Source organism: Leptinotarsa decemlineata, unplaced genomic scaffold, assembly GCF_025532065.1.
Source record: "Leptinotarsa decemlineata unplaced genomic scaffold, Ldec_3_MD MMD2_tig00000008_RagTag_RagTag, whole genome shotgun sequence".
Taxonomy (NCBI): Eukaryota; Metazoa; Arthropoda; class Insecta; order Coleoptera; family Chrysomelidae; genus Leptinotarsa; species Leptinotarsa decemlineata.
This window is the reverse complement of record NW_027412537.1, coordinates 2,872,089-2,898,422: the sequence shown is the minus strand read 5'-3', so window position 1 is coordinate 2,898,422 and position 26,334 is coordinate 2,872,089. Positions and strand designations below refer to the sequence as shown.

The following is a 26,334-nucleotide window of genomic DNA, read 5'->3' as shown; positions in this document are numbered from 1 at the left end:
GACTTATTCCTCCGAGATCTGACTTTTTATAGATCATTCGAGTGCTTTCACCTAGCCCCTCTTTGCTCTCCCCGCTTCAGTGATCGTTTGGCGAGAGTTGGTCGGTTTCCGCTTGATTAGAGGTTTCCATATGTTAAGTATCTCTTTGGTAGCTTGGCTAAATGCGTTGTTGGACAACATATACGCGGCTTTTTTTAATTTTCTCCTAAACCAGTGTTCCTCCTTGTGGATGATTTCAGCTTGAGCCCACTTGATGTTATGTTGATGAGTCCAAACATGCTCTGCTAATTTTCAGCTTGTATTAATATACCAATTTCTTTATTTTTTTGGTTGTTGCTTGTATGTTATTTCTTTGTAATTTTTTTGTTATTTTCGGTTAATATTTTTTAGTTTTTTACAGATTCTTTTAGGATTTCAACTCAATTTATGTTATATTAGACAATGGAAGTCCCAACTGATGAAATACACCACGAAACATTGTCAACCACCTTCAAACAAAAGGAATAGACACATTTGTATGTGTTGTTGAATGGTATATACGTCTATGGTGATTTGACAAAACACCACCAGATAACTAATTTGATAATTGTTGCTTCACCAAAATCGCCGTTATCAATTATCAAAGTTTGAAAGTCCCTGTTGGAAGACCCCATAGGAATCACACGTTGAAAGGTAAGACCTCGTTAGTCCTTAGCTCGCAGAAGTTCTCAACTTTTGAGAGTTGTCGTTTGTATGGGGGCGACAGCTGATTAACGGAAAACATATTTTAAACAGATTTTTTTAAACAGATACTCACGAGTCGAATTGAATACTTTGAACTAATATTAATAATTTTTTTTAATTTTCAGCTTTTATTAATATTTCAATTTTTTATTTTCTGGTTGTAGCTTGTATGTTATTTTCTTGTAATTTCAGTTCTTTGTTTTAATAAAATTGTTATTTTCGGTTAATCTTTTTATTTTCTCGGGAATTTCAAATCAATTCATATTATATTAGACAATGGAAGTCCGAACTGATGAAATAGGAGTATTTTGATGGCCGGACTGCCGCTGGTCGCTGCCGCTGCTCGCTGGTCGGTTTCTTTCATTTCTATCTATACCAGAGGATATTAACTTCAGCTAAGCAAAGGGGTCATAAAAGTCCATGTTCATTCAGGAAAAGAGACTGAATAAAAATCAGTAGAATATGGTTACCGGCACTTTAGATCATACATACAATGATTTAAAAGTTGGATAGACGACATCAAATACCATCATAAATGCGAACACATCAGGTAGGTAGTGAAAAAGTCTGCAAACCACAGCCAATAAATCTGAAAACAGCATATGCTCCCCGTAAAAGCCAGACGTCATGATTACATATTTATTACATATTTTCAGGGGTTTGAGTGGAAGCCCACGTTTCTCTTTTCCTGGTGTTGAAAGACAACTGAACTCTCATCTTTTATGTACCTAGTTTTTCAGAATTGATGCTAAAGATTTGTGGGAATGAAAGTTTTTGGCTTTCTACTACTCTATCTTGATTAAAGAAATGTGGGAATCTTTCAAAAAAGGAAGGAAGTAATCAATTTTTAAATAAGTAACTTTATATATAGATGTGTAGATCATGCAAATCAGTGACTTTCAGACACACATCTGGAAGAAAAAGCTTTACTGAAACAGCAACTTTCATATCAACATTGGATTACACGAAAATAGAAAGCCAAAAACTTTTTCCAAAAATTAGTAAGTCCTTAGAATATAACCCTTTCAAATACTAAAGATTGTTTGTGGATTTGTGGTGAATAATAAACGTATTTTCATTATTATCATTATTATTATCTACTCGCACAAATCAGTTTAAATGATTCAAGATTCAGAAAGACATATTTTGTCTATGTTGTCTGAATTTCTCATTGAAAGGGAGACATTCAATTTCACACCATCATTTATTTCAACATCCCTAAGACCGTGCATTCAATAATTTGAGCTGTCACGTCAGCGAGAGACTGACAATGGGCGTCATCAAATATGGATAGAACTACCGAAACCGTTCGCAATTATCGAAGTACTGTTTTCCGAGCTTTTGCTGCCAGTCGTTTTCTTTCTTATTTATCAGGCGGAAGTTTCAATAGACTGGCCGTTATTGTCATGTGATAGATGTCGGCTTTATTATAGGCATCGAAGCCAGAGCCGAAATATAAATTGGAGAAGTTTTCGAGGAACGGACCATACAAAATAGACGGATGCATTGATGAAATTGTTCGAATATTTCAGACTTTGACAGTGCGGAGTTTCCTTCATTTCTGCATAACTGATAATATTTTATTAACATTACATAACACGAAAATTTAAATTTACGAAACGGTGTTATTTAGCATAAAACAACCATTTTTACTTCAATACCTTGAAAAGACAAAAACCCTACAAATTGCGTTACACCTCCTTTGCAAATTGTTTTCATGATGAGTCATTTTTGCACAGGTGTCCTCTGATTGGAAAGTATCCAGTGAGTAGCACTCATATTTTCAGTTCCTCAGTTCTTTTTTCAGCTTTCATATTGCTCTGCTGGCGATAGCACACTTGTTTCGTCACTCCATTTGGATTCCAGGACATCGGCTGCGGAGGCATATCTTCTCCGCCAGCAGGAGATTGCATATCTTAATGAGGATCTAGAAGTGAATTCGAATTGGGGTGAAAGTAACCAGGTTCATAGGCTTTCTCAAATAAGATTAATGTCTCCAAACCGGATATAGTAATGTCTAGTCAGACAATTCCGCTTTCTGCTTCAAAAAGTTTGTTGGGGGTTAAAATGGACAATAATATGTCTTGGCACAATCATGTCGCTGGAATTGCAAAAGCTGCTTCTCAAAATTTTGAACACTGTTCCGAACCAAAAAACTGTAGAGACGACCTCAACAAATTTTGATGTCTTATAAGGCTCAGATCATACCTTCTCTGGAATATTGTTCTCATGTTAGAACCTCTGTCCCTAAGCATACCCTGAAGCTACTAGATTCCATCCAGAAAAGAGCCATCCGCCTGATTGGAGACTCGAACATCCAACGTGAATCGCTAAAAAAGCACTACACTGAAAATTATTAGCCCTCGACAATGTGAAAATATAATTTCCAATGAAAACAACTCTTGAGAATAATTGACATTAGGAAGAATTCGGTTTAAATTTACTAACTGTTTCTTAAATGAAGCTTTGTCAACGAAATGTTGACTAATTCTAGTAAATATGAATAATGTGAAACATTCAAACTCAAACGAAGTATAACGAGGGAATTACAAGTCAAAGACTCTAATGATATTATGAGAGCAAGATGAATCTCATTTTAATAATGAAGTCACATCTCTAAACCAACGAAGAAGTGCGCGAATCTTAATGTTTGTATTTCGATGAGAAAAAGTAGAGAAAAACTCTCGTCACAAAATTTTCCAAAATTTTCTGCACAAAGTACCTACAGTCAGGCCCTTCGTATTAGATCATAATTGAATTTTTCATTATACGAGTATGACATGTGACTATGGTCACAGGCAGATCTGACACAGAGTAAATCATCCGAATTAGTGGTTTGCGGAAATGCCGTAACTAAATTACTTGACGAATTACTCGTCTTCAAATCGACTGATTATTAATAACGTATTAATTAGATGATGAAATCTTGGTACGGAACTGTAATTTGATCAGAATCTTTTTCTAATGTTTTCCAATATTTTTCAGTTACATTGGAACATGGATAATAATAATAATATCGTTTATTACGCATGAAAATACATTTATACATAAAAGGTAAAGGGTTAGCCAAGGGCTATCTTCCACCCCTCCCAAAAATTATACAGCGAGTGTAAGAAAATAATTATTAAAATACTTATTTGCTATCATAACAATGATAGCGAAGAGAACAAAGAGAAGAGAACAAAATAATACGTCATATAGTTGCTAATAACTCTAAATATTCTTAACATTATTCTGGTCAATTTAACAATTCTATTACACTACCATACATTGAATTTAATATTTTTTAAATTAGCACTGAGCAGTAAGCGTCTGTGATTTTATTTCATTCTTGAATTGATGAATATTATGATTTGAAAGTGGTAAAATTTCATTCACATAGGAAGGGGCTATATAAGAAAAACATCCTTGAAATTTGGAACTACGGTGCCTAGGTATGTTGAATGAGTTGATTCTGAAATCGACAATATATATGTCAGAATGCCTGCTTAATAAACTATATAAATAACTAAGTGTTTCAGTTTGAAGATCGATATTTGTATGTAGTATAAGCAGCGATATTTTAAAATCACGAATTTCACAAATTTCGTTCTGTGCGTATTTTTACGCACAGGTTAAAAATGAGTAGTTGGCAGTACTTTGATTTCCGAGTTTTTTATAATAAACATCTAACTAGGTGGAGATATCATCTCATATGCGGACGATACGGTTCTCCTGTTCCATGGAACAAATTGGCAAGAAGTTACGAAAAACGCGGAAAAAGGTTTATATCAAATCAAATGTTGGATGGACTGTAATCTCTTGAGCTTAAATGAGAGCAAGACTAAATTCATAACTTTCACAAACAGCCCAAAAGTTAAACCCAACCTGAAATCAATTGAATTTCATGAGAGATGTCATCTGACCAACTGCGATTGTAAGAAGACAATTCAAAACACTTCAGAAGTCAAATATCTGGGAGTTATCATCAGTGAAATGCTCAGATGGGATAATCATTCAGTATATTTGAATAGCAAACTTAAAAAACTGGTATTTGCATTTTATAAACTCAGGGATATTCTTCCAGAAAAAATGTTGAAAGTAGCCTATAAATCCTTAGTAGAATCTGTGATGTCCTATGTAATAATAGTATGGGGAGCTGCGTACACTAATCAGATAAATTGTTTGAAAGTCACACAGAAATGGATTATGAAAGTAATATTGAGGAAAAGACGCAGATTTTCCAGCGAACAGCTCTTCATAGAAAGTAAAATGCTCGATTTAAAACATCTGTATATTTTTCATATTGCGAAATTCATGTACAAAAATAGAACGCAACACCAAGAAATTTCCCACAATCACAGTACGAAACAAAAAGGTCTGAAACATTTAAATATTCCCCGTCCTTATTCCACCCTTTATAAGAAATCGATAGCGTTCAATGGCCCTAAAATTTACAATTACATCCCAGAGTCCATCAAAAATATTCATAGTTATAAACAGTTCTACAATGAGCTGATGTCCTTCATTCTCATGAACTCTAGAGCTCTTGAAGTACTCTTACAATGAATGCCAATTCATAATTCTTTCAGTTCCTCAATTTCTTATAATATTAGTTTAGTCTCTTAGCTCCTGATAATTTTAGATTATTTTCTTTATTTTCTTTATCATTATATTATTTAGGCTCATAATATATCACATATCAAATGTTCAAAAACTAATTAATTGATACTATTTAGGCACAAGACGATCTCATTATGAGATCAGGTGCACTCAATTTGTAAAAAAAAACCTGTAATGTAATGAAATTGTATTATTATTATTATTATATTATATTATTATTTCAATACTGGTTATTTTCTAGTTGGTAGTCTGTATAAAATCACTATCAATATCGAACGACGAATGTCAAAGGTAAACAAAGCTTTTCAAGACAGTGGGTTGAAAGCCTGTTTTTACTGTTTTTACAGTAGTTACATACATATCATTTGCTTATCTTACATCACTGGATGTGAGATGAGCAGATGGATGAATTATATCTTGCACATCTTAATTATGATTAATTTTCAGGTCGTTTGAGTTTTTACTGTTGTTGGTGCTTTTAGAAAAGAAGAACTGCATGAATTAAAAATCGTGAATTTTTGTTATTGAAGTCCTATTCTAGATTGGAAACAATTTGCGAAATGCAACATTATTTAGCAGACTTTTTAACCTGTCTTACAAAAAAGGGGTTTTTCTTTCTTGTTGGGAGATTGCTCGCTTTCAGTCTATTCCTAAAAAGGGTAAGAGAAATCATCCAAATAACTATAGACCAGTCGCTTTGCTATCAGTGATAAAAAAAATCATGGAGAGAACTGTAAACCAACACATCCTTGAATATTTGGAAGGCTTCAACAACTTGGGCGATTATCAATATGACTTTCGGAAATAAAGATCAGCAGGCGACTTTCTATCGTGTCACCCATATTGGTGGAGAGTCAAGAGCTGTAGCGCTTGATATTTCTAAGGCCTTTCACCCTGTGTGGCATGAGAGTTCGCTAGCCAAACTTCGAAGTTATGACTTGTCGGAACATTTTTGTATACAGCATCAGCGTCCAACAGTTTTTATGAAGATTAATTGACTGGCACAGGATTCTAAAATTATATATGTTTCATAAATGTACTTCCATTCTGAATATTTCACACCATAGCTGCAATTCATTTCTATGCTTCTTGACTATGTCAAAATATTCTTTTGGTATAGTTCAAGTAAAAGATATAGTGCACCCTACCTTCCAGCATTTCCCCTTCAATAACACACATAACGGCGGTACTCATCGCTACATTCTGTTGGTCACCGTAACATGACTTCAAATTTAATTTTATGACTCTTCAGCCAATCATAAAACTCGGTTAGTAAAAATTATCCAATACGAACCGCCAATTCTTCAGTCCACGTGAACTTATTCGTTGCGGCATAATTCCTTTGTATTGGTTTTTTTGGCCTTTAACTTCGCCGACACCTTTAAGATTACTATATCAGTTACTTCGACTATATTCGTGTAGCTAGAAACACCCGTTTGAATTCGCAATACGTTAGTCAGATTCAATTTTAATCTGCTCTCATTGGCCGAAAAAAATGTAATCATCGTTAAATGCTCTGAAAATGAGAATGTTCCTACAAAGAAGCAGAAATGGCACTCGTTGCCAATTCCGCTAGTCAGCCCTGGCTTTTCAATTCCGTCAGTAAGCCGACACTCGCAATTCTAGCTCTCTGGTTCTTTTATAAGGTGTTCCACGTCATTTGCATGTCTCTCAACCCTTTCACGGCATTCACAAAAGTGTCGCGACGCCCGAGGGACCTTATCATTCTCCTTGCATTTGACATGAGGAAGGATGGATTTGCTCTAATTTGCTGGATGGAGAGTTGTCTACATTTGACTAATCTCTGCAGGCTGTGCTGATTAAAACAGTCGAGCCGCTATTTATAAGGGCGATTAAACCAACTTCTTCGTTCATTAAGGAGTTAATCCGATTTGGAAAATGCAAACGGCGTTCGATTTTAATGCTGTGCTGACTTTTTTCATCGAGGTTGTGATTATCCGTAAAATTGAAACAAATCAAGTTAATCATCAGTATGAATGATAAATGATATGTTGAATAGTCTAGCGATCCAAACAACTTATTGCTAGAAAGGTTAATTGGGTAACAGGATCACATTATCTCAGAAAAACAATTGTTTTTCAGCCAACGTTTCGACTTCCATTACATGCTTCTTGAGGGATCTGAAACAGTGAATTCCATAATGAAAAATTTCAAAATGTGTAAAATCAAAATCATAGTTGTAAACATACTTCTGATTGAATTAATATTCATCAAAGGTCATTGTTATCAGTTATAAGCCGATGCTACACTATGGTAGAAAAAAATATAGGCATATTTGCTTTGTTCCACGCTGCAGTAAAATATGAGATTGGTGAGAGATTCCGAATGGGTTTTTCACGGAATGATTGTATGCTTTCTTTGATCTGGTTTCGTGTTACAATGAGAATGTCTGTTAGGTCGTTGGACGTTGTTCACAGTTGGTGCCTGAGGGAGCAGATGTCTGTCAACCCCAGAAAAACTGTGATAATCCTCATCACCAGAAGAAAAAAATTGGACGATATAACGCCACTTTACCTCAATGCTGAGGTTATTCCATTTGGAACGGAGGTGAAATATCTTGGCATTGTCCTTGATAAAGAACTTTCCTGGAACGTTCACTTGGAAAAAGTTTTACACAAAGCCATACTGTCTCTATGGACATGTCAGAGGATTTGTGGTGAAACTTGGGGTTTAGGTCCCAAACAAATCCATTGGATTTATGTGATGATTGTCAGACCAATGATCACTTATGGTGCAATTGCCTGGTGGTCGAAGGCATAACAGGCTTGTCTGGCTATTAGTGGTGCCATCAGTACCACATCGTCAGCGACCATAGTGATCCTTCTAGATCTACCTCGTCTCCACATTTTTCTGGAGTAGATGGACTACAGACTTGTACACGTTGCCAATTGCACAAATCAACTTAATGCAGAGTGAAACCGACTGTTGGTTGACACTGGAAGTCACAGCATTCTGGAAATGACCTCTGACTTTATGCCTCCAACTGTCCACTACGAACTACCTTATAAAGTACTATTCCCGAATAGAGAGGACTGGATCTGGAGAGACTGGAAAATACTCTTGGACAGTCATGCGGCGTTGGAAGCTCTTGGCTCCTAGCGAGCAATGTCTAAATTGGTAGCAAATTGCCAAAAAACGACTCTCCTCTATAGGAAGGCTTAACATTTTGTCTCTGGTCTGGATTCCTGGCCAAACTGGCCTGGTAGGCAATGAGGCTGCTGACTCACTTGCAAAGGAGGGTGCTGCAAATAGCTTCATCGGACCAGAACCTGTCATTAGGCTTTGCCAAACAAACATTGAACACCGGGATGGCAAGAAGATTTATGGACTTCTGGCAAAATCTTCCAGGATTGGCTCACTCCACGACGTTTATTCACCCTTCAAAGCTTGATACCAAATAGTTGTTGGACTACAGTAGGGATGAACTACAACGTCTAACAACAACAACGTCAACACCGTCTTACAGGTGACTGTAAGAAGCCCTGTTAGGCCTGTTACAGGTCACTTGGACTGTCGGAAAACAGTGTGTGTCGCCTCTGGAAACTGATGAGAGAGCAGAGCATATACTTTATGCCTGCTCGCTGGGGACCGTATCAGGTTTTTAGAATTCGGCAGAGCTGTACTCTTACCATCTGACCTGAAAGACCACTCACTATACAAACTAATCGGCTTCGTTTAAAAGCTGGGTTTATTTGGTCGAGTGTGAATAGGTGTGAGTCACAATAAATCCTTGCGGGTTGCGGTGGAGGTTCGAATACACCCACTCACTTTAGATCTTACCTAGGCAAATTTTTGTTCCCGTACTTGATTAAAAAAACCATGTCATCAGTGATTTTTGCACATACAGGAAACATAATTGTGCAAATACGTATATATGTGTTACCGAAATAATATTACTTTTATTATCCCGATAAAGAGAACTATCTTTCATTCATAATTTCTACAATGTGCAAATTGTATCAAACAATCTAAAATATTCATATAATACTTTTTTCTCCATTCTCAACTTTGAATGAGTATTCAAAGTGTGAGAAGAGAACTGAAAATAATGATGGATAACTTTCCAGACATTCAAGGTTTTTCCACTATAAAAATACTCGCGAACATGCAATAAAACAGAATTGTGAAGTAACACGACTTGACATTTTCAAGAGAAAATTGGAAATAAATTGAACTTGACGTGACATCCGTCCCGGGCAACAAGGGAATAACTCACAACAGATTGTGATTTATAACTGGAACCTGTCAACGCAATGCAAGAACTGACGAAAACGCACGAACTCATGACCTGCGTCTCACAATTCGTCAGTTATTAATTTTTGTAGAACGTGAATGCTGAAATTGAACGATTATGCCAGTAGATTTCTTTCGAAAGGAAATTGGAGAAATTGGAAAAATGCTACTATATAGTTTCAAATTTATACTCACTGATAGACTCACCAATTAGGATCATATATCGAAGTATTCTTCAAGATTTATCGGACTCATCATCCGTTATAGTTCAATAATAATGTCTGAGTGGTTTCTCATGATTTTTCGTTTTTGGAGACTGTCGAGAATTTCTCAACGTTTCGCGGATACTGAAGTACTTGGTGTCTTTGAAAATACAAATACTAGAAGGAGTATATCTTTTAGAGTATACATTATCTGGCATTTGATGGATATGGAATGGAAAATGCAGCTCATGTTACTTATTATCGACTGTTCTTCAAGGAATAGATGATCTGTTTAAAATCTGTTCAAAATATGTTTTCCGTTAATCAGCTGTCACCCCCGAACGAACGACAACTCTCAGAAGTTGAGAAACTTGTGCGAGCTAAGGACTAACGAGGTCATACCTTTTAACGTGTGATTCCTAACACGGTTGCAGAATCATTCCAGCTTCAACCATTTAGTTGAGACGAAAAATAAAGCATTCGAAATCCAACACCCCACAGCGATGTTCCGACCTGTTGATGGTCTAACTAGCTTTAAGTTCGAATGCATTTTTGGACTCAACTGTTCTGAATGGCACCTTCCCCCATGAATATAACTATGATATAAAAGTCTCAAATCATTATTCATCAATAATGTAAAATGCTCCCAAAGATAATTCGTGCCGAGTCAAGTTTGTTCTTCAGTTGCCTTGCGGTAAAAGCGGTCAAAAAAGACAGCCGATTAACCTCATTCATCGGTCTATCTTAAAGTTTGCATTTGTAACACCTTTGATTGCCTCGTTCATCATTTATATCCATAGTGGAAGTTTTCTGTCGAAGTTTTCTTGAACGCAGATGTCCATGCTCACTTCTTATCTGACATTTGACATAGTAGGCAGTACTACAATTGGTCTGAAAATTGTATAGGTATCATTTTGGCGATAGCATGTTGCAACAAGTCGTGAATACAAATATATTTACACTGTAGTTGGTAGCTTGTACCAAATAAAAAGATAAATAAATAAGTACCATTCTGATCATTCACATATTGATTTCAATTTAAGAGCCACTGGTAGCCTATTGGGCATCGTCAGTACCGGACAGGCGGTCCTCGATTGAAGACAAAATGTGACGGTGGAAGTCATCTTGAATTTGGACAGGTTGGAGCCTGGCTCCCTTACCCTTTGGACTGATGTTTGCCAGAAGGACAAACGGATCATAACTGATGTGGGTGTTGATGGTATGGCGGCATGAGTGTCCTCAGACATCAGTATCGCCCTTCACGGTGTACCCTTGCTTGGCTGGGGTGAATTGGATGAAAACGTTGTTCATCTTTCAACGGAAGATATAGGGGCCTCATTCGACAGAGTGTCGGGGCCTTCTATATCGGGAGGGGTCGTCTACAGTATAATCCATAGCTTCCCTGACTAATAAGACAAAATGTGAAAAATCAAGAAAAGTACCTGATAAAATTAACTGCGTAAACGCAAACGAGACATAAGTGGAACCACCTATTGGTGTAACACCCAAGTCAACTTGCCAAGTTTTTATGTCAGTGTTGGTGATTTGACCAATCAACCGACAACTGCAGTGACAGAAATTTGGGAAGCTAACCTGAAGTGATTTTCATGGAATTATTTTCCAGCAGCTTGACTGCATTAACCTTTCTCGATTCCATATCATTTTTAGAAACATGTGGATTCGTTTTTCGATGACATTTCAGGTTAGCTTTCCAAATTTCTACCACTGCAGTTGTCGGATGACTGGTTAAACCGCCAACACTGACATAAAAACTTGGCAAGTTGACTTGGGTGTCACACCAATAGGTGGTTCCACTTATGTCTCGCTTGCGTTTACGCAAGTACTTTACTTGGTTTTTCACATTTTGTCTTCAATCGAGGACTGCCTGCCTGGTACTGACGATGCCCAATAGGCCGAAACAGCTGTCTACCGATGGCTCTTTAATTGAAATCAATATGTGAATGATCAAAATGGTACTTATATATATATATATATATATATATATATATATATATATATATATATATATATATATATATATATATATATAAAAACAACAAAACTTGATAGATACTAAACTAGACATATAAAAGTAATTAATAATTATTTATCCAGAGTAACTATTGAAGCTCGTCCACGGTGTAGCAGTTTCTTTCAATTAGCCATTTTTTCAATTTTCTTTTGAATATGTAGATATTCATTGAGTCCTTAATAGAAACATTTAGCTTGTTATATAGTTTGGGTCCAAGGTAAAGGTGACCCTTGAATATGTAGATATTCATTGAGTCCTTAATAGAAACATTTAGCTTGTTATATAGTTTGGGTCCAAGGTAAAGGTGACCATTCTGATAGAAAAAGGTTCGGTGAGGATTCGCTATCAGCACCCCTCTAACTCTAGTTGCGTGGTAGTTGGGTGGTCTTGTTGGTTTGCCCTAAATGTTTTTCTATTCTCATAAACGTAGATACACATCTCATATATACACAGACCAGCAACTATGAGTATTTCCAGCTCTTTGAATGAGTTTCTGCATGAGTGTCGTCATCCTAAATTAGCAATTATTCTGACCGCACGCTTTTGTAGAACGAAAACTCTTTCAGCAGAGGAGCTACACCCAATTTAAGATTCTATAGCGCAAGTGACAGCCAATAGTTGGATAATACAGATTAAGGAGAACCTGCCTTCCACAATGATTCGACTTAAATCTCAGTGCATAAAAGTATAAACAAGCATTTTTGTTTCTGTGTTGGATGTCACCTTTAGTTGGCTATCATCGAATATTTTGAGAGTTTCGGTGGTGTTCTGCATTGAGAATTTTACTAATGCTGTGTTGCTGATATTTAGTGTATTACGATCAGTGACCAGAACATTCGTATCATCTGCATATGCAACTATATGTACCTTCGAAAGATCATTTAGGTATTGTATCAAGTCGTTCGCATAAATAAAAAAAAGCAGTGGTCCGAGTATAGACTCCTGTGGAACTCCTTGCTTGCAGGCCAAGAACTGACTGTTAACACCTTGGATTATCGCTGTTTGTGACCTGTTCTCTAGATAGGACCTCAGCCAATCTTGGATAACTCCACGAACCCCATAGCGATGCATTTTCTGGATTAGTGCATAGTTATCAACACAGTCAAGAATCAAATAACAAACCACAAATTAGTAGTTTTATATCCAAGGCTGTTACTACGTGTTCTATGAAATCATACAAAGCTGTTTCCGTGCACTGTCTCCCGAAAGTACGAGTCTCTACATATGATTATTCAGACGACAGTGACCTGTGAAACGGCCTGTTAGACGTCGTAGTCCAACAACTGTTTCAAGCTTCAAAGAGTGAATGAACGCCTTGGAGTGAGCCAATCCTGGAAGATTTTGCCTGAAGGCCATAAATCTTCTTGACATCTAGGTGTTCAATGTTTGTTTGGCAAAGCCCAAAGCGATGCCAATGACAGGTTCTGGTCCGATGAAGCTGATTGCAGCACCCTCCTTTACAAGGGAGTCAGCAGCCTCATTGCCTCTCAGGCTAGTATGGCCAGGACTCCAGACCAGGACAATTTGTTAAGTCTTCCCATTGAGGAGAGTTGTTTTTGGCAATTTGCTACCAATTTAGACGTAGCTTGACTATCCAAGAATATTTTTTATTTACTTGTGTATGACGTTGGATACCACCAATCTCTCCGTACACAATTCATCATCATCGGTGTCACTTTTTTCAATTATTCCAGTAGACATCGGTTTAGTTAACAGGGGAACCCTCATCATAGATGTGATATTGAGAAAGCATGCTATGACCTCCAGAAATCTCCCATTACACGAAATTGATCTGCTGCTTACTGCTTACGTAAATAGCTCCTGAATAATCCAGTCAATCCCCCTACTCTCTGTTTCAGGTTGACACATTCAAATTAAGTTTACTCTAGGTATGATATAGTTCAGTTCGCCACTTTATTTCGAAAGACTTCGTGAAGCACATAAATCACACCTATGATACTATATTTCGACCGTAAACTTAGTTTGCATCCAATAAAGCACGAAAGTAGACACACCGGTTCACCGCAGGTTGATATGTGCTTCCACTAAACACAAATAAATCCTCTTTATGGGTATCGCAAAACAAAAAAGTCTAAGCTGCGTAGCCGAGATTACGCCAATAAAGGGAATCGTGACCAATACCGGATGTTTATGATCTGGAAATTGGAGGTTTGTGGTTGTTATTGTTCAGAAGGGATAAGCGTAAACATTTCATTGCTATCTCTGCTGCTCTACACATTTCTGTCTCTCTTGGCTTTTACTAATAACTCGAACGGATTTTTCTACTTGATGACAGAAAATTATTCATGCAGGGTGAATGTTTTCGGCTTGGCGCAGGGTTTCGAAGTGACAACTCGAGTCAAAACTTGGCGCTTCACTTTCGGAAATTTGGTCTTAAAATTACTATGTCAAGAACTTACCTCAGATAACAAAATTTGTAAGACGATACCTTCGCTCGGATTCATATGATGAATTCAATTCACTTTTTCGATTTTTTTTCTATACAAAACATGTTTCTTCAAAATCACAGTGGGTGATCTTTTGATCTCTCAAGTCAGTTTGCAAACGTTGGACTTTTTCAATATCCGACGTGGTAGGCACAGAATTACGCCAGCTGTGCCTAATTTTTTTTGTGAAGAATTTCAGTTTATTGGTCGTTATTGAGGTTGTCTAATGTTTGAGCTGCAAAATCTCCACTTTGATGGTCGCAGCAACCTTTCTATATCAAGGCATGTCAGCAAGGTTGGATAAATCATCATTTGAGTATAGGCGTTTTCAGACCTTTTCAGAAGGAATTTGTTTTCTCTTCTGATGCAGATTCCGCTTTCGCTGCTCAACATTCTGGTGGATTCATGAAATACTCTGTTCTTGACAAGGCAGTCGCTTTCTTATTGCACTACAATCTCTCAGGATCCTTTTAAAACACCAAGTAGCATGATGCTGAACAAGTCAGTTAGCGAAATTAACGTTAAGAGGCATTTTTGTGTTATGGCGTGAAATAAGTGTTTTCGTGTTTTCAATAGATTCATATTACACCAGATGTTCTGATTCTACCCAGTCAGTCGGTAGCCAAGCGGTTCGGCGTAGGTGCTTTGTTCACTCACTCGAATTGACTGCCGTGTTGGTCGGTGGTTCAAGCCCTAGTCTGAACGATCGATCTTCACTTGCTACCGTCCAACCCGTGTTAGGAATCACACGTTAAAAGGTAAGACCTCGTTAATCCTTAGCTCGCACAAGTTTCGACTTCTGAGGGTTGCTGTTCGTAGGGGTGCGACAGCTGGTTAACGGAAAAACAGATTTTTTTTTTTTACCCATCAGTTCTACCCATCATATGTTGCAAGGAGGATAGCTGGGGTCCTTTACTTGACGTCATTCTCATCAGCAGACACAGGGTCGGAATCTTTGGTTATTTTTTAGTTCATAAGTAGCTAGGGAAAAGTGGTCTATTACAGTAGACTCCGAATTATTGTGGCAAGAAGCCTTTCGATAAGAGGGCGCTTGGTATGTAGGTTGTAGTAATAAAACTAATTTGACTCAGGATGAGATGGACCCTGTCATCAGGGAGGGTCATAGACCTGAAGATATGTTCCAAAAGTAACACAGAAATGTTGTTAGGTGTTTTCAAAATCCTGCTATTGTGGCTCTACGGGAAAACCGATTAGATATGGGACATGGTTTCCTGAAAACTGGTGAACCAAACATCAAAATACTAACCGATGATCTTGTGGTAAGAGTACCAATTGGCACATGATGAATTTTGATTTGTAATATTTGGAAGCGTGATTGTCAAAAGGCACCACGGCCGCTTTTGTGTTGTTTCGGAAAAAACACAAAAATATTCCGGGACTAAATAGTTTCTGTAATGAAGACTGAATGTATTATATTTCACATACCTAAATGAGTAGATTCATATGATTTTCGCAGCATTCTGCCCTAACCATTTTCTAAAAAATATAAAATTTGATTCAAGTACTTTTTATAAATGAACCTATCAAATAACGAATTGTCTCTGTTCACTCAATTCAATGATTTGGTCCTCTTCAGCTGAACTTTCATTCATCTTCAACCAATGAACCCAGGTTAATTTTTCAAGATATTCAGAAAATATAATAGACGGAAACACACGCTCATGATAGGAAAATGACTTCCTTTTTAACATCTAACTGAGCATCTATCCTCGAAGAACACAGATTGGATTAGAGAATAGTGAAGATATTTTCATGGTTACAGTGTATGATTTCCAGTTTTCGTATCGGAAATAATTTGAAACTAATTGACCTGTCAAAACCCCTGTCAAAAATTCTGGATAGTAGCGGTCGAAAGTAGTTACTTTTGGAACTTGTCCTGACGGATTACTTTGTACTATCAAATTTTTTGCTGGATTTGTAGGCAATATCGCAAAATTAACCCAGAAATGAAAGCGATGTGTATTCAGAGATATATTTTCCACGGTCAGCAATCTGATAATTTAAAGTTCGGGTTGAAATCGTCTAGTGTAAAGCCATTTTGAAGAAACTATGACTACACTGAGATCTATCTTAATCTGCCTACTCCTGTTGTCGGTGTTTGAGTTAATTGAACATATATTTTCCATTCTTAGGAAAAGTCAACAATAGCTATTTTTCTCAAACACCGATTCATGTGTTTGTAAAATTTTTTCACTGAGAGGTCATGGCTTTATTAGTAAGAGATTATGACTCATGAGTAAATTTCACACTGGTGAAATAAAAGAAGTATTCTTGAGCCGCTGTTGTTTCTGATACAATAATTAAAAACATTTATCATTCACCAATCTATAAAACAGTACAAAGTGATTTTTCAATACAAACATATCTAATGAAGGTAAATAAAAGAAGAACCGTTAGATTCTTTGCCAATTTTTCCACAGTCTCATTGAGAAGCCTGTATATTTTTGAACTCCAATAAAATATTTTGTTCTCCCCTATGGTTGATAGTAAAATGTCATAGTCATAATCAAGTGGTACAGGCAACAACCTATTGTTCACTTGATATAGGAATCCTTTAAACCTAAATTTAAATGCTTCGTGAGACAACGAAAAGTTAGGTACATCCAGAATATCGCACAAAGTCGCTATATTATGGAATAAAGATCGTTTGAATAATTCTTTTATTTGCGTGGGTATAGTTAGCATGTGACTTCCTTGGAGGTTCAAATGATGCACATCAGTCCTAAATCCAACTTCTTGATATAAATATTGAGGGATTTCATTTCCAAAAATTTTGTAAAAAAAAACATACTGTTACGATTTTACCCGTGGGTTCGCCAATAATTGACTACACTGAATAATCAAGCTTAACTTTACACTGTTACTTCTCTGTGTAGTTGACTGATTGAATACGCTTGTAGCCAGCGTTTAAATATCGTAATGGAACATCGTAGAATTTCGGCAAAGTTCTATCAACATCGGTAGCATATTTCTTGCTCCGTCTCGAGCGGCAGGTAACATTGGATATTCCCATGCTCTCAGCTACGTCACGTTTGGTTTATGGTTACCAGTGGCGGCCGGCGTTATTTTCTTTCAGGCATGATTTACAACAATACCATACGATCCTTTCAACGATTGAACATATTAAGCCATCCAGCATCCTTTAATTTATGTGAAATACGTATAGGTCGCCGTATTCCATATATCATTCTTGAACAAGAATTTTGAACGTTTTGTATTGTCATATCAGAACTTTCAATACATGTTCCATAAACTACGTCACAATGATTGAAGTGCGGATTTTCAATTTGTAGTTCAAAAAGTGTCTGACTGTAAATAAGTTTCAATGACATATTATATGTTTTGTTAAATATTTGGGTGGGTGGTTAGTATTCCTTATTGTCCATAATCAGTCCAAGATTCTTACAATAAACAACCCTTATTGTCATTATATTCTTTGCTGAGCTCACTTCTGTTCAGTGCCAAATAAGAATTAATTTTTAACGAATGGCCCATTCGTGAGGGTTAGTAATCGATTTAGGTCAGTATTGATGCAGTCTATTGCGTCTGCTAGATCACGCAGTTCAAAAGAAAGATATAGCTGTAGGTCATCTGCATAAAGAAGTATTCACAGTTTGTCAATTGTAGAGAGAAGTTGCTAGTGTAAATAGTGTGTAGTAATCGTCCTAGAATACTTCCTTGAGGAACGCCCTCAGATATGTCCAAAGATTCTGAATTATTATCATCTAATTCAACCTGTTGTGACCTACCAGGCAACCAGAATAATTGAACAGGCACTTACTGCAAATTCAATGGAATGTGAGATAGAGAAATGAATATCATCTCTTTACCTATCAAATGCCTTGAAGTAATCGAGTAGAACTAGGGCACACATTTTATCATAACTATCTAGATCTATTTTTCACTCGTTTCTTCATAGATGTCACATAGCATGTCTGACTGGTTCAATGCAAAGAAACTAACTCTGCCTCAACCACAATGGAACAAAATGATCGAATAGCATGAAAACGAAGCGTTAAAATACATCAGCAATCTTACAACTGATCTGCCTCAAAAGTGTATATCCTCATAAAAATCAAAGATGCCATTGATATTGATGAAACTCTCGCTGTATATAACTCAAAATTCCACAGCATAATGACATACAGATTTATAATATGGGGATGTCCTTATACATGAACAACGTATTGAAAATTCAGAAAAAGGCAATTCGCTCTTGAGTAACCAAAATAAATATTTCCATACTCCACCATCTGCAAAAATACTGTCATTTGCTATACATTAAAGAAAATCGAATTAAATTGGAAGTTGATTCTGTAAACGATTGAAGAACATGGAAAGAAAAGTTACCACAAGTCAGTATTTTTCGTTGTATATTCATTCGGTTTATCAGTTCCCTTAAACAAGTTTTAGTACTGAAGAAACTTTTTGTTTCGAAAAGGAAACTTTCTATTCTTGATTATTACAATGAACTTCTTTTGATATGAAAGGCCGTAATCTAAACTTCTTGACGAGTTATGAAACATTCTTCAAGTTAATTCCTCAATTAATCTCAGCTGACATGAGATTCCGGAAAAAATTATTTATGACATTATAATGCTGATGAAACCGAGAAAACGTTTTGTGCCGTCAAAGCAGTTTGTGCTCTCTAGACTATCCATCATATCTCAACAAGGAAATCTGTAAATGAACAAAAGTTAATTATATCATACCTACAGTGTCACATTTTGAAGCCAACATACACCCTGTTTATGTATTTTGTTATTGAATTTATTCGCTTTGAGATAATAGAAAAAATTCAGGACTCTCACTATTACAATAAAATTACAATAATTCTGTAACAGCTTGTTTTTATACGCTTTATATTAGCTTCACCTGTATGTATGTATGTTTGTAACTCTTAAGCTCCGTATCTGTATTTGAAAGAATTGTCGACACTATTGCTTGATCTATTCGCGGGCAGATGGCGCTGTACGTAACCTTCTTGATATATCGACATTATTGCTTGATCTATTCGCGGGCAGATGGCTCTGTACGAGAATATCAACGGTCATTTTTCTAAACAATATATGGCTGGTTGATAAAATAAATATAGTTTGATAAGACTGAAAAACACGGTTTTATAGCATACGAAACTAAAAAATGAAAAATAAATATAATTTGAAAAGTTAAAAAACACGCCTTTAAAGATCATCGAACAAAACAGTTGAAAATATGTTATTTGAATAAGCTTAAAACAATAACGAACGAAAAATACTGGTATTAATATGAAAAAATAGTGGGCTCTATTTTTCGTTCGTTATTGTTTTAAGTTCATTTAGAAAAAAATAATTTGAAACTTTTTAGTTCAATGTTCTTTATAAGCGTGTTTTTTAGTTTTCAAAACTACAGTAGAAGTCCATTAGTCCGGCATCCAACAGTCAGGAATGCCCGATAGTCCGGCATCGCTCAGGAAAAATTCGGGAAAGTTTAGGTTCTCCAAAAGTCTTTAAAGCAAATAATAACGCTCGAGAGCAATTCGGACGTTTTCGGAGTAGTTCGGGATCAAGTTACGTTTATGTCTCAGCAGTGGTGTGGTTCGTAAGGCATTCTCGTATTTTGAAACCAATTTTATATTGAATAACTCTTTCACAACTTATGGACTGATCCAAGAATTTGTTGACACACATAAAATCAACATTCACTATACCACTCCAGAAAACCCTGAGTCAAACGGGATAGTCGAAAGATTCCATTCCACATTGATCGAGCACTTGAGAATATTGAGAGATACGCATAAGAAAAGAGATATCAAAGAACAGATGCTCTATGCCATCCTAGGATACAACAACTCTATCCATTCAGCAACAAGACAGAAACCTATGGATATTCTGAACGGACATCTCAATAGCCAAGACCCATTCGATATCGACATAAGACGAGCCTTGATTAACAACTACGTCCAACAACACAGGGAAAAAACGAAGGAAATATATAGGAAAATCAACGAAGATTTACAGAAACAGAAAACAAATATCATAGAGAAGAAAAATAATAAAAGAGAAACTCCTATTACCTACAAACCCTGCACCAAGGTGTAGACAAGAAAAACAGTGAAAAGAAACAAACTGCTACCACCCTTCTTCTCAAAATCCATCCAGAAAGACCAAATAGTAACTGTCGAGACAGAAAATGCAAATGTCCATAAGAAAAATATAAGACATTTGCCTAATAAGATAACTAAATTTTTCGTCCCATTACAGCCTTCATCTGACGAGAGGACAGGAGATCGAAATCCAGAACCTCAAGACAAATCCAGGACTACTTCCCCTCAAGATGGGACAAGCAAAGATCAAGACTAGTACCCACGACTTCATCCACTACTACGATCTTCAACCCATCCACGAAGATATCTACACATAACTTTTGCTATTGTCAAATCCTGAAAATGTATAGATTCGTCCTGTTCCATCTCCACTGTGAATGTGATAGATGGGAGCAAGTCAGCATAAATACATCCCGGAATAACTGTTGGCTGCAGGGTGGGACTCGGTATTGTACGGCCGGCTAGTCTCCGCTGTCATAACAAATACAGGTGCAGTGCAGTACAGTTGATCAATCACGAAGCGTCTTCGCCATTATATGAAATGTAAAATAAACTTTGTTGTATTTGCATACTGTATTTGTAGTTTAATTATTAACCTAATTGTTCTAATAATTACGATTTATGTATGTATGCAGTTAAAAAAACAAAGTACATTTGTTTTACGGCAAAGCCTACACTAAAAGGAAGGGAAACCGCCCGATAGACCGGAATTTTCGGTAGTCTGGCACCGAGCCGGTCCCGAACGTGTCTGATTATCGGACTTCTACTGTATATTTATTATATATTAGATTATGTATAATACACTTACAGAGTTTTGCATCACGCCAATGTCCAGGGTTGGGATGTTTAGTTGTTTATTTTTTATATCAAGTCTAAGTACGGCATGTCATGAGAATCTGTGGTAGATGTATGTGAAAACACTTTCATATTAGTCAAAAACCATATCAACAATCTGCAAACTTTCCGGTTATAGAGAAGTGCAAGTTCGGTCATGACTTTGAGGTACTGAATTCAGACAACAAAAATTTACAAATTCATCTCCTAAAAACCAATAGGGTAGTTTCCACTGTAATGCATGTGGTGGAATCGGCCGATACTTGATTAAAATTCATAACGTATTCAAGAAACACTTCATTGTGAGATTTTCACTGAACAGTTTTATGAAAACGCAATACATATTTTGTAATACAATAGCTTCTTCAGGCGTGTCTATAAGTATATGTGGGGACGATCTCCCTTCAATGTAGTACACCATTGTTCGGACGAAAAAGCAGGGGACTTCTGTGAACCACTTTTTTTTGCATTCTACCATTAGCTTATCTGTTCATTTTCTCATGCACAAAAAGCACAGTAATGGCATCATTACTTTCCATCCACTTAACAACACAAATCAAATAATCGGTAATTTGCAACTGTTTCGTTGAACTGTTTTGTAGAAATATGAAAAAAAAATCATCTGAAAAAGGCATACTACAGCATAAATGAACCCTATTGATAATTTTTAACATATTAAATTTTAACAAAATGGTTAAGCCTTTCGCTGCGATGGTTTTCAGTGCAACTATTTTTCGGGTTTGAAGGCTGGGGATTTCTGGAATTTCTACCAGACGTTTCTCTGGCGCTAGTAGCTAGCTTTCTCAGAGGTTTATAATTCTGAGTTAATATCTCTGATGACCGGATATTTTACGTAATTTATCCCACGCCACGTTCTTGGCTAAGGTAATCGAAGGCTAGAGGGGCCGAAGGCTTAACAGAAAAGGCCCAGGCGAAGCTCTCTAACTTACAGGGATTGGCTTGTCTGGTCTTCAGTGGTGCCATCAGTACCACACCGTCAGCGACCATGGAAATCCTTCCAGAGCTACCTTCTCTCCACATTTTTCTGGAGAAAGAGGCTAGATGAACTGCATATAGACTCGTGCACATTACCAAGTCACAGCATTCTGGAAATGACCTCTGACTTTATGCCTCCAATTGTCATTTTCGAACTGCCTCATAAAGTACTGTTCCTGATAGAGAGGACTGAAACCTCCGGGAGAAGAAAATAATAAGAGGAGATAGTTGTTGGTTCACAGATGGATCGAAAACACGTTCCGGTTATGGTGCAGGTGTTTTCAGTTGCAGACCCAGGACAGAGATATCAACCTGCCTAGGTACCTATGTGACTGATTTCAAGCGAAAATTTACGCTTTTGAATTGTGTGCGGAGAGATTGGAAGATTCCGAATAAAAATATTTTTCTACTCCCGTACGTGAAATAGTACTTTCACACACCGTTCACGAATCGTAAAATGTAATTTCACGACCTTGTGCGTGAAATTATTTTTACGCCCTAGGGCGTGAAATAAACCCATAAGAATAACATGGTACATTCAAGTGTTTTTATTACCAGTGCGTGAAATATACTCATAAGAAATACATTGTAGTCTGTCCATAAGACCTAATACATGAATATTTCGCTGATAGGCGGCCTTAGTGCATCTTTTGTTTAAGAGCAGCAATAAATCATAAATAAACTATCAAAATAGCTTGATCATCATTGTTGTGAGCTCATTGTTGAGAGTTAATTATTAATATTTTAACATTATATTATAATGGATTCTGATCATTCAGATATACGAAGTACCCCGCCGGATGTTATGGATGCAGCCAATGAGGCTAGTAAGACTTTATTACCCCAAAAATTATTGAGCGTATATGAAAATACGTATGAGAAATTCATGGCATGGAGGAAAACAAAGAATATCAATTCATTTTCTGAAAACGTAATATTGGCATATTTGTCAGAATTATCCAAGAACTTTGAAGCAGCAACACTTTGGAGTAATTTCTCAATGCTGAAAAGTACCATCAGCATTAAAAAAAACATAAATATTGACTATCCTAAGGTACGTGCTTTTTTAAAAATGAAGAGTGAGGGATACGTTCCCAAAAAATCCAGAGTTTTGGAGAAAGAACAAATACTGAAGTTCATACAAGAAGCTCCTGACGAAAAATTTTTATTGACCAAGGTAAGTTTAATGTCTCACGGTAGTATTAAATAAATAGAAAATAATATCTATAAATTAAGTAGATCCTAATAAGTATAGTTGGCCAAATCAGATATATTATCTAAAACTATGGTAATGTGATATCTAACTATGATCTTCTAAATTATTTTAAATTGGGCGTTGAGAATCGCGTTTTCACACATATATTTGTAAATACGAATGGTTCAGCGGTAGTGCGTTGGCCTCGCGCCCCCAAGGACCTGGGTTCGATTTCTGACAGCCATAATCTTTTTTTAGTTTCTATATTGTAATTTTTTTTTCTTTTAGGTTATACTAATATTTGAACTTGCTGGAGCTCTTAGAAGAGATGAACTGTATAAACTGAAATTAGATGATATTGAAGATTTAGGTACAATACTCATAGTAAACGTCCATGATACAAAAACCAAAATCTCAAGAAAATTTACCATCACGGAACATCTTGAATTATACCGAAAATATACGGCACTCCGTCCGCAAAAATACGCAGAAAAAAATTATTTATTAATTATCAAGGTGGAAAATGTACCTGCCAGATCGTTGGTATAAATAAAATTGGTAAAGTTCCTTCGGTAATCGCAAAATACCTAAATTTACCTCATGCTGAACAATATACAGGCCACAAATTCCACGCTTGTGTAAAAAAGTCGATTTCACGCACTTGTTACACAATATACTATTTCGGACAGTTAAGCGACGTTGCAAGCTCATGGCTCCTATCAAGCAACGTCCAAATTGGCAGCAAATTGCCAAAACGACTCTCCTTGATAGGAACACTTAACAGATGGTCTCTGGTCTGGATTCCTAGCCATACTGGCCTGGAAGCCAATGAGGCTGCTGACTCCCTTGCAAAGGAGGGTGCTGATGGAAGCAGCTTCATCGGACCAGAACCTGTCATTGGCATCGCTTTAGACTTTGCCAAAAAAAGATTGATCACCTGGATGGCAGCAATATTTATTAACTTCTGCCAGAATCAGAATTGGCTCAGTCCAAGGCGTTTATTTTGGACTACAGTAGGAATGCACTACTATGTCTAACAGGTTTTCATACAGTTCACTGTCATTTGAGTCATCATATGCAGAGATTCGGACTGTCGGAAGACAGTGTATGATGAAACTGATGAAACAGCAGAGCACATACTTTGTGCCTGCCCCGCTGGGGCAGAAACAAAGTATGTGCCGAATCCGGTGTCGGTAGAGCCGTACTCTTACCATATGACCTGAAAGACTACTCAGCATACAAACTAATCGGCTTCGTTGAGAAGCTGGGTTTATTTGGTCGAGTGTGAGTAGGTGTGAGTCACAATAAACCCTTGTGGGAAACGGTGGAGGGTCGAATAGACCCACTCACTTTGGACATAACCTTACCTAAGCCAGATACAGATATCAGTACACCAAACTAACTGTGGAGTCAACATAAATACGCATTACGCAGCCGTAATATTCAGTCATTGAAAATATTAAATCCCCCAAACAAATTTCACTCTGACATTCAGTTGAAAAAATCCCGTAGTCCCATTGCAATCATTTGATCCTTACTTTCTCATTCAGTGGTACAGTTCATGGAGGAAACGTTTTCCGACTCTTGAATGTTTCGTCGTTGATATTCAGAATTCCAGAATTCAATTTAAATTATTCGAAATATTGAATTTACAAAGGTTTCTCTCTCGCCCTAAACATTCATTTTCAGGGTTTATAATCATAAATAGGCCTTAGCTTCCTTGCTCGTTTTGTTTGCTTTCAATTTCGCTTTAGATTGTGCTTCATCTCGATTATTGATGAATGAGATTATCGCACTTTCCGTGGAATCTACAAAGGAAGCCACAGCGCGAATTATTTGCTTCATCTCACATAGAGGTGATTTATATTCATTACTCCGAACATTCAACCAGGAACAACGTCCGGATTTATATCGATCGCATTGTTTTCTGTTTGTCATTTCCTTTCCAGCACTTTCTATTTATTTTTGCAATATGCTTCCGGTGAAGGATATAACAACTGGAGATGATGATTTATTTCTACGAGTCAGAGCGGTATAGCGCAAAAGGTAAATGTAATTTGACGTCTTCATTGAGAATTTATCTTAATTTTAATACGATCATAACTTTCATGATCTGAATAATAAATAAATCTAGATCAATGAGGAATTAATTCAAGTATAATGAAGGGCGAGGTAAAATGTATGCACTAAAAATTGTATCAAATAGTATTTCGAAAGCTGTCATTTTCCGATCTTAGAACCTTATTTGTAAAATTTGTGTTGAGTTTGCCAGACATTTAGCTAATGATAAAAGTTCAGATGTGTAATATGTTGTTCATTGACTTTCTCTATTCATACCCAAAGGTAACTTGGATAAACAAGATCAATGTCAATGCTGACTTTCGCCGAATCGACATCCGGAAATACGCAATTCTTGAACAACGACACAACGGATCATTATTTTCTTTATTCTAGTTTCAGATTATGTGATCTTAAATTTTTCTATAAATACATCTTGCATGGCGAAATGAGTTAGCTACGAGTTACTTATAAATACAGTTACATTAAAGTACGTTTATCGTCAGTTTCTTTTCAATTGTATCTCAAGGGAAATATTTTTAAAGTACACTTTCATTTCAAAAGTAAGATATAACAGATGTTATATTCAATAGTAGACATTTGAGTTTGAATATACAAATATACCCACAAAATATGTTAAGAATACAGCAATTTGAGATCTGAATTAGAACCACCTCCATCCGTGTATTTCATCGATGAAAGGTATTTTATATATAATATGGTATGTTGAAAAAAATTGAGCGCAAATGGATTGACTGTAGAAAATCCTGCCCAATTGATTAATTGAAAACTGAAAAATGTCGTTTTCGGAGCGTTACGCTTATTTTGAGAACCAGAGCCCAAAGACAACACCAGACAACGCTGTTTCGACATACTAAGTCTCA

The 26,334-nt window shown here is 36.5% G+C and overlaps 2 protein-coding genes across 2 annotated transcripts in view; both read left to right on the top strand.

Moving 5' to 3' along the window:
- The window catches only part of LOC111512829 (cubilin-like), a 169,200-nt gene that overhangs the window by 90,494 nt on the left and 52,372 nt on the right, over nucleotides 1-26,334 (top strand). The window lies entirely within an intron of this gene.
- Nucleotides 23,255-24,009, top strand: LOC141480749 (uncharacterized). Its single transcript, XM_074171162.1, has 2 exons — nucleotides 23,255-23,374; nucleotides 23,681-24,009. Exons 1-2 carry the CDS (start codon nucleotides 23,270-23,272, stop codon nucleotides 23,939-23,941), a joined length of 366 nt encoding a protein of 121 aa, XP_074027263.1. The 5' UTR covers nucleotides 23,255-23,269; the 3' UTR covers nucleotides 23,942-24,009.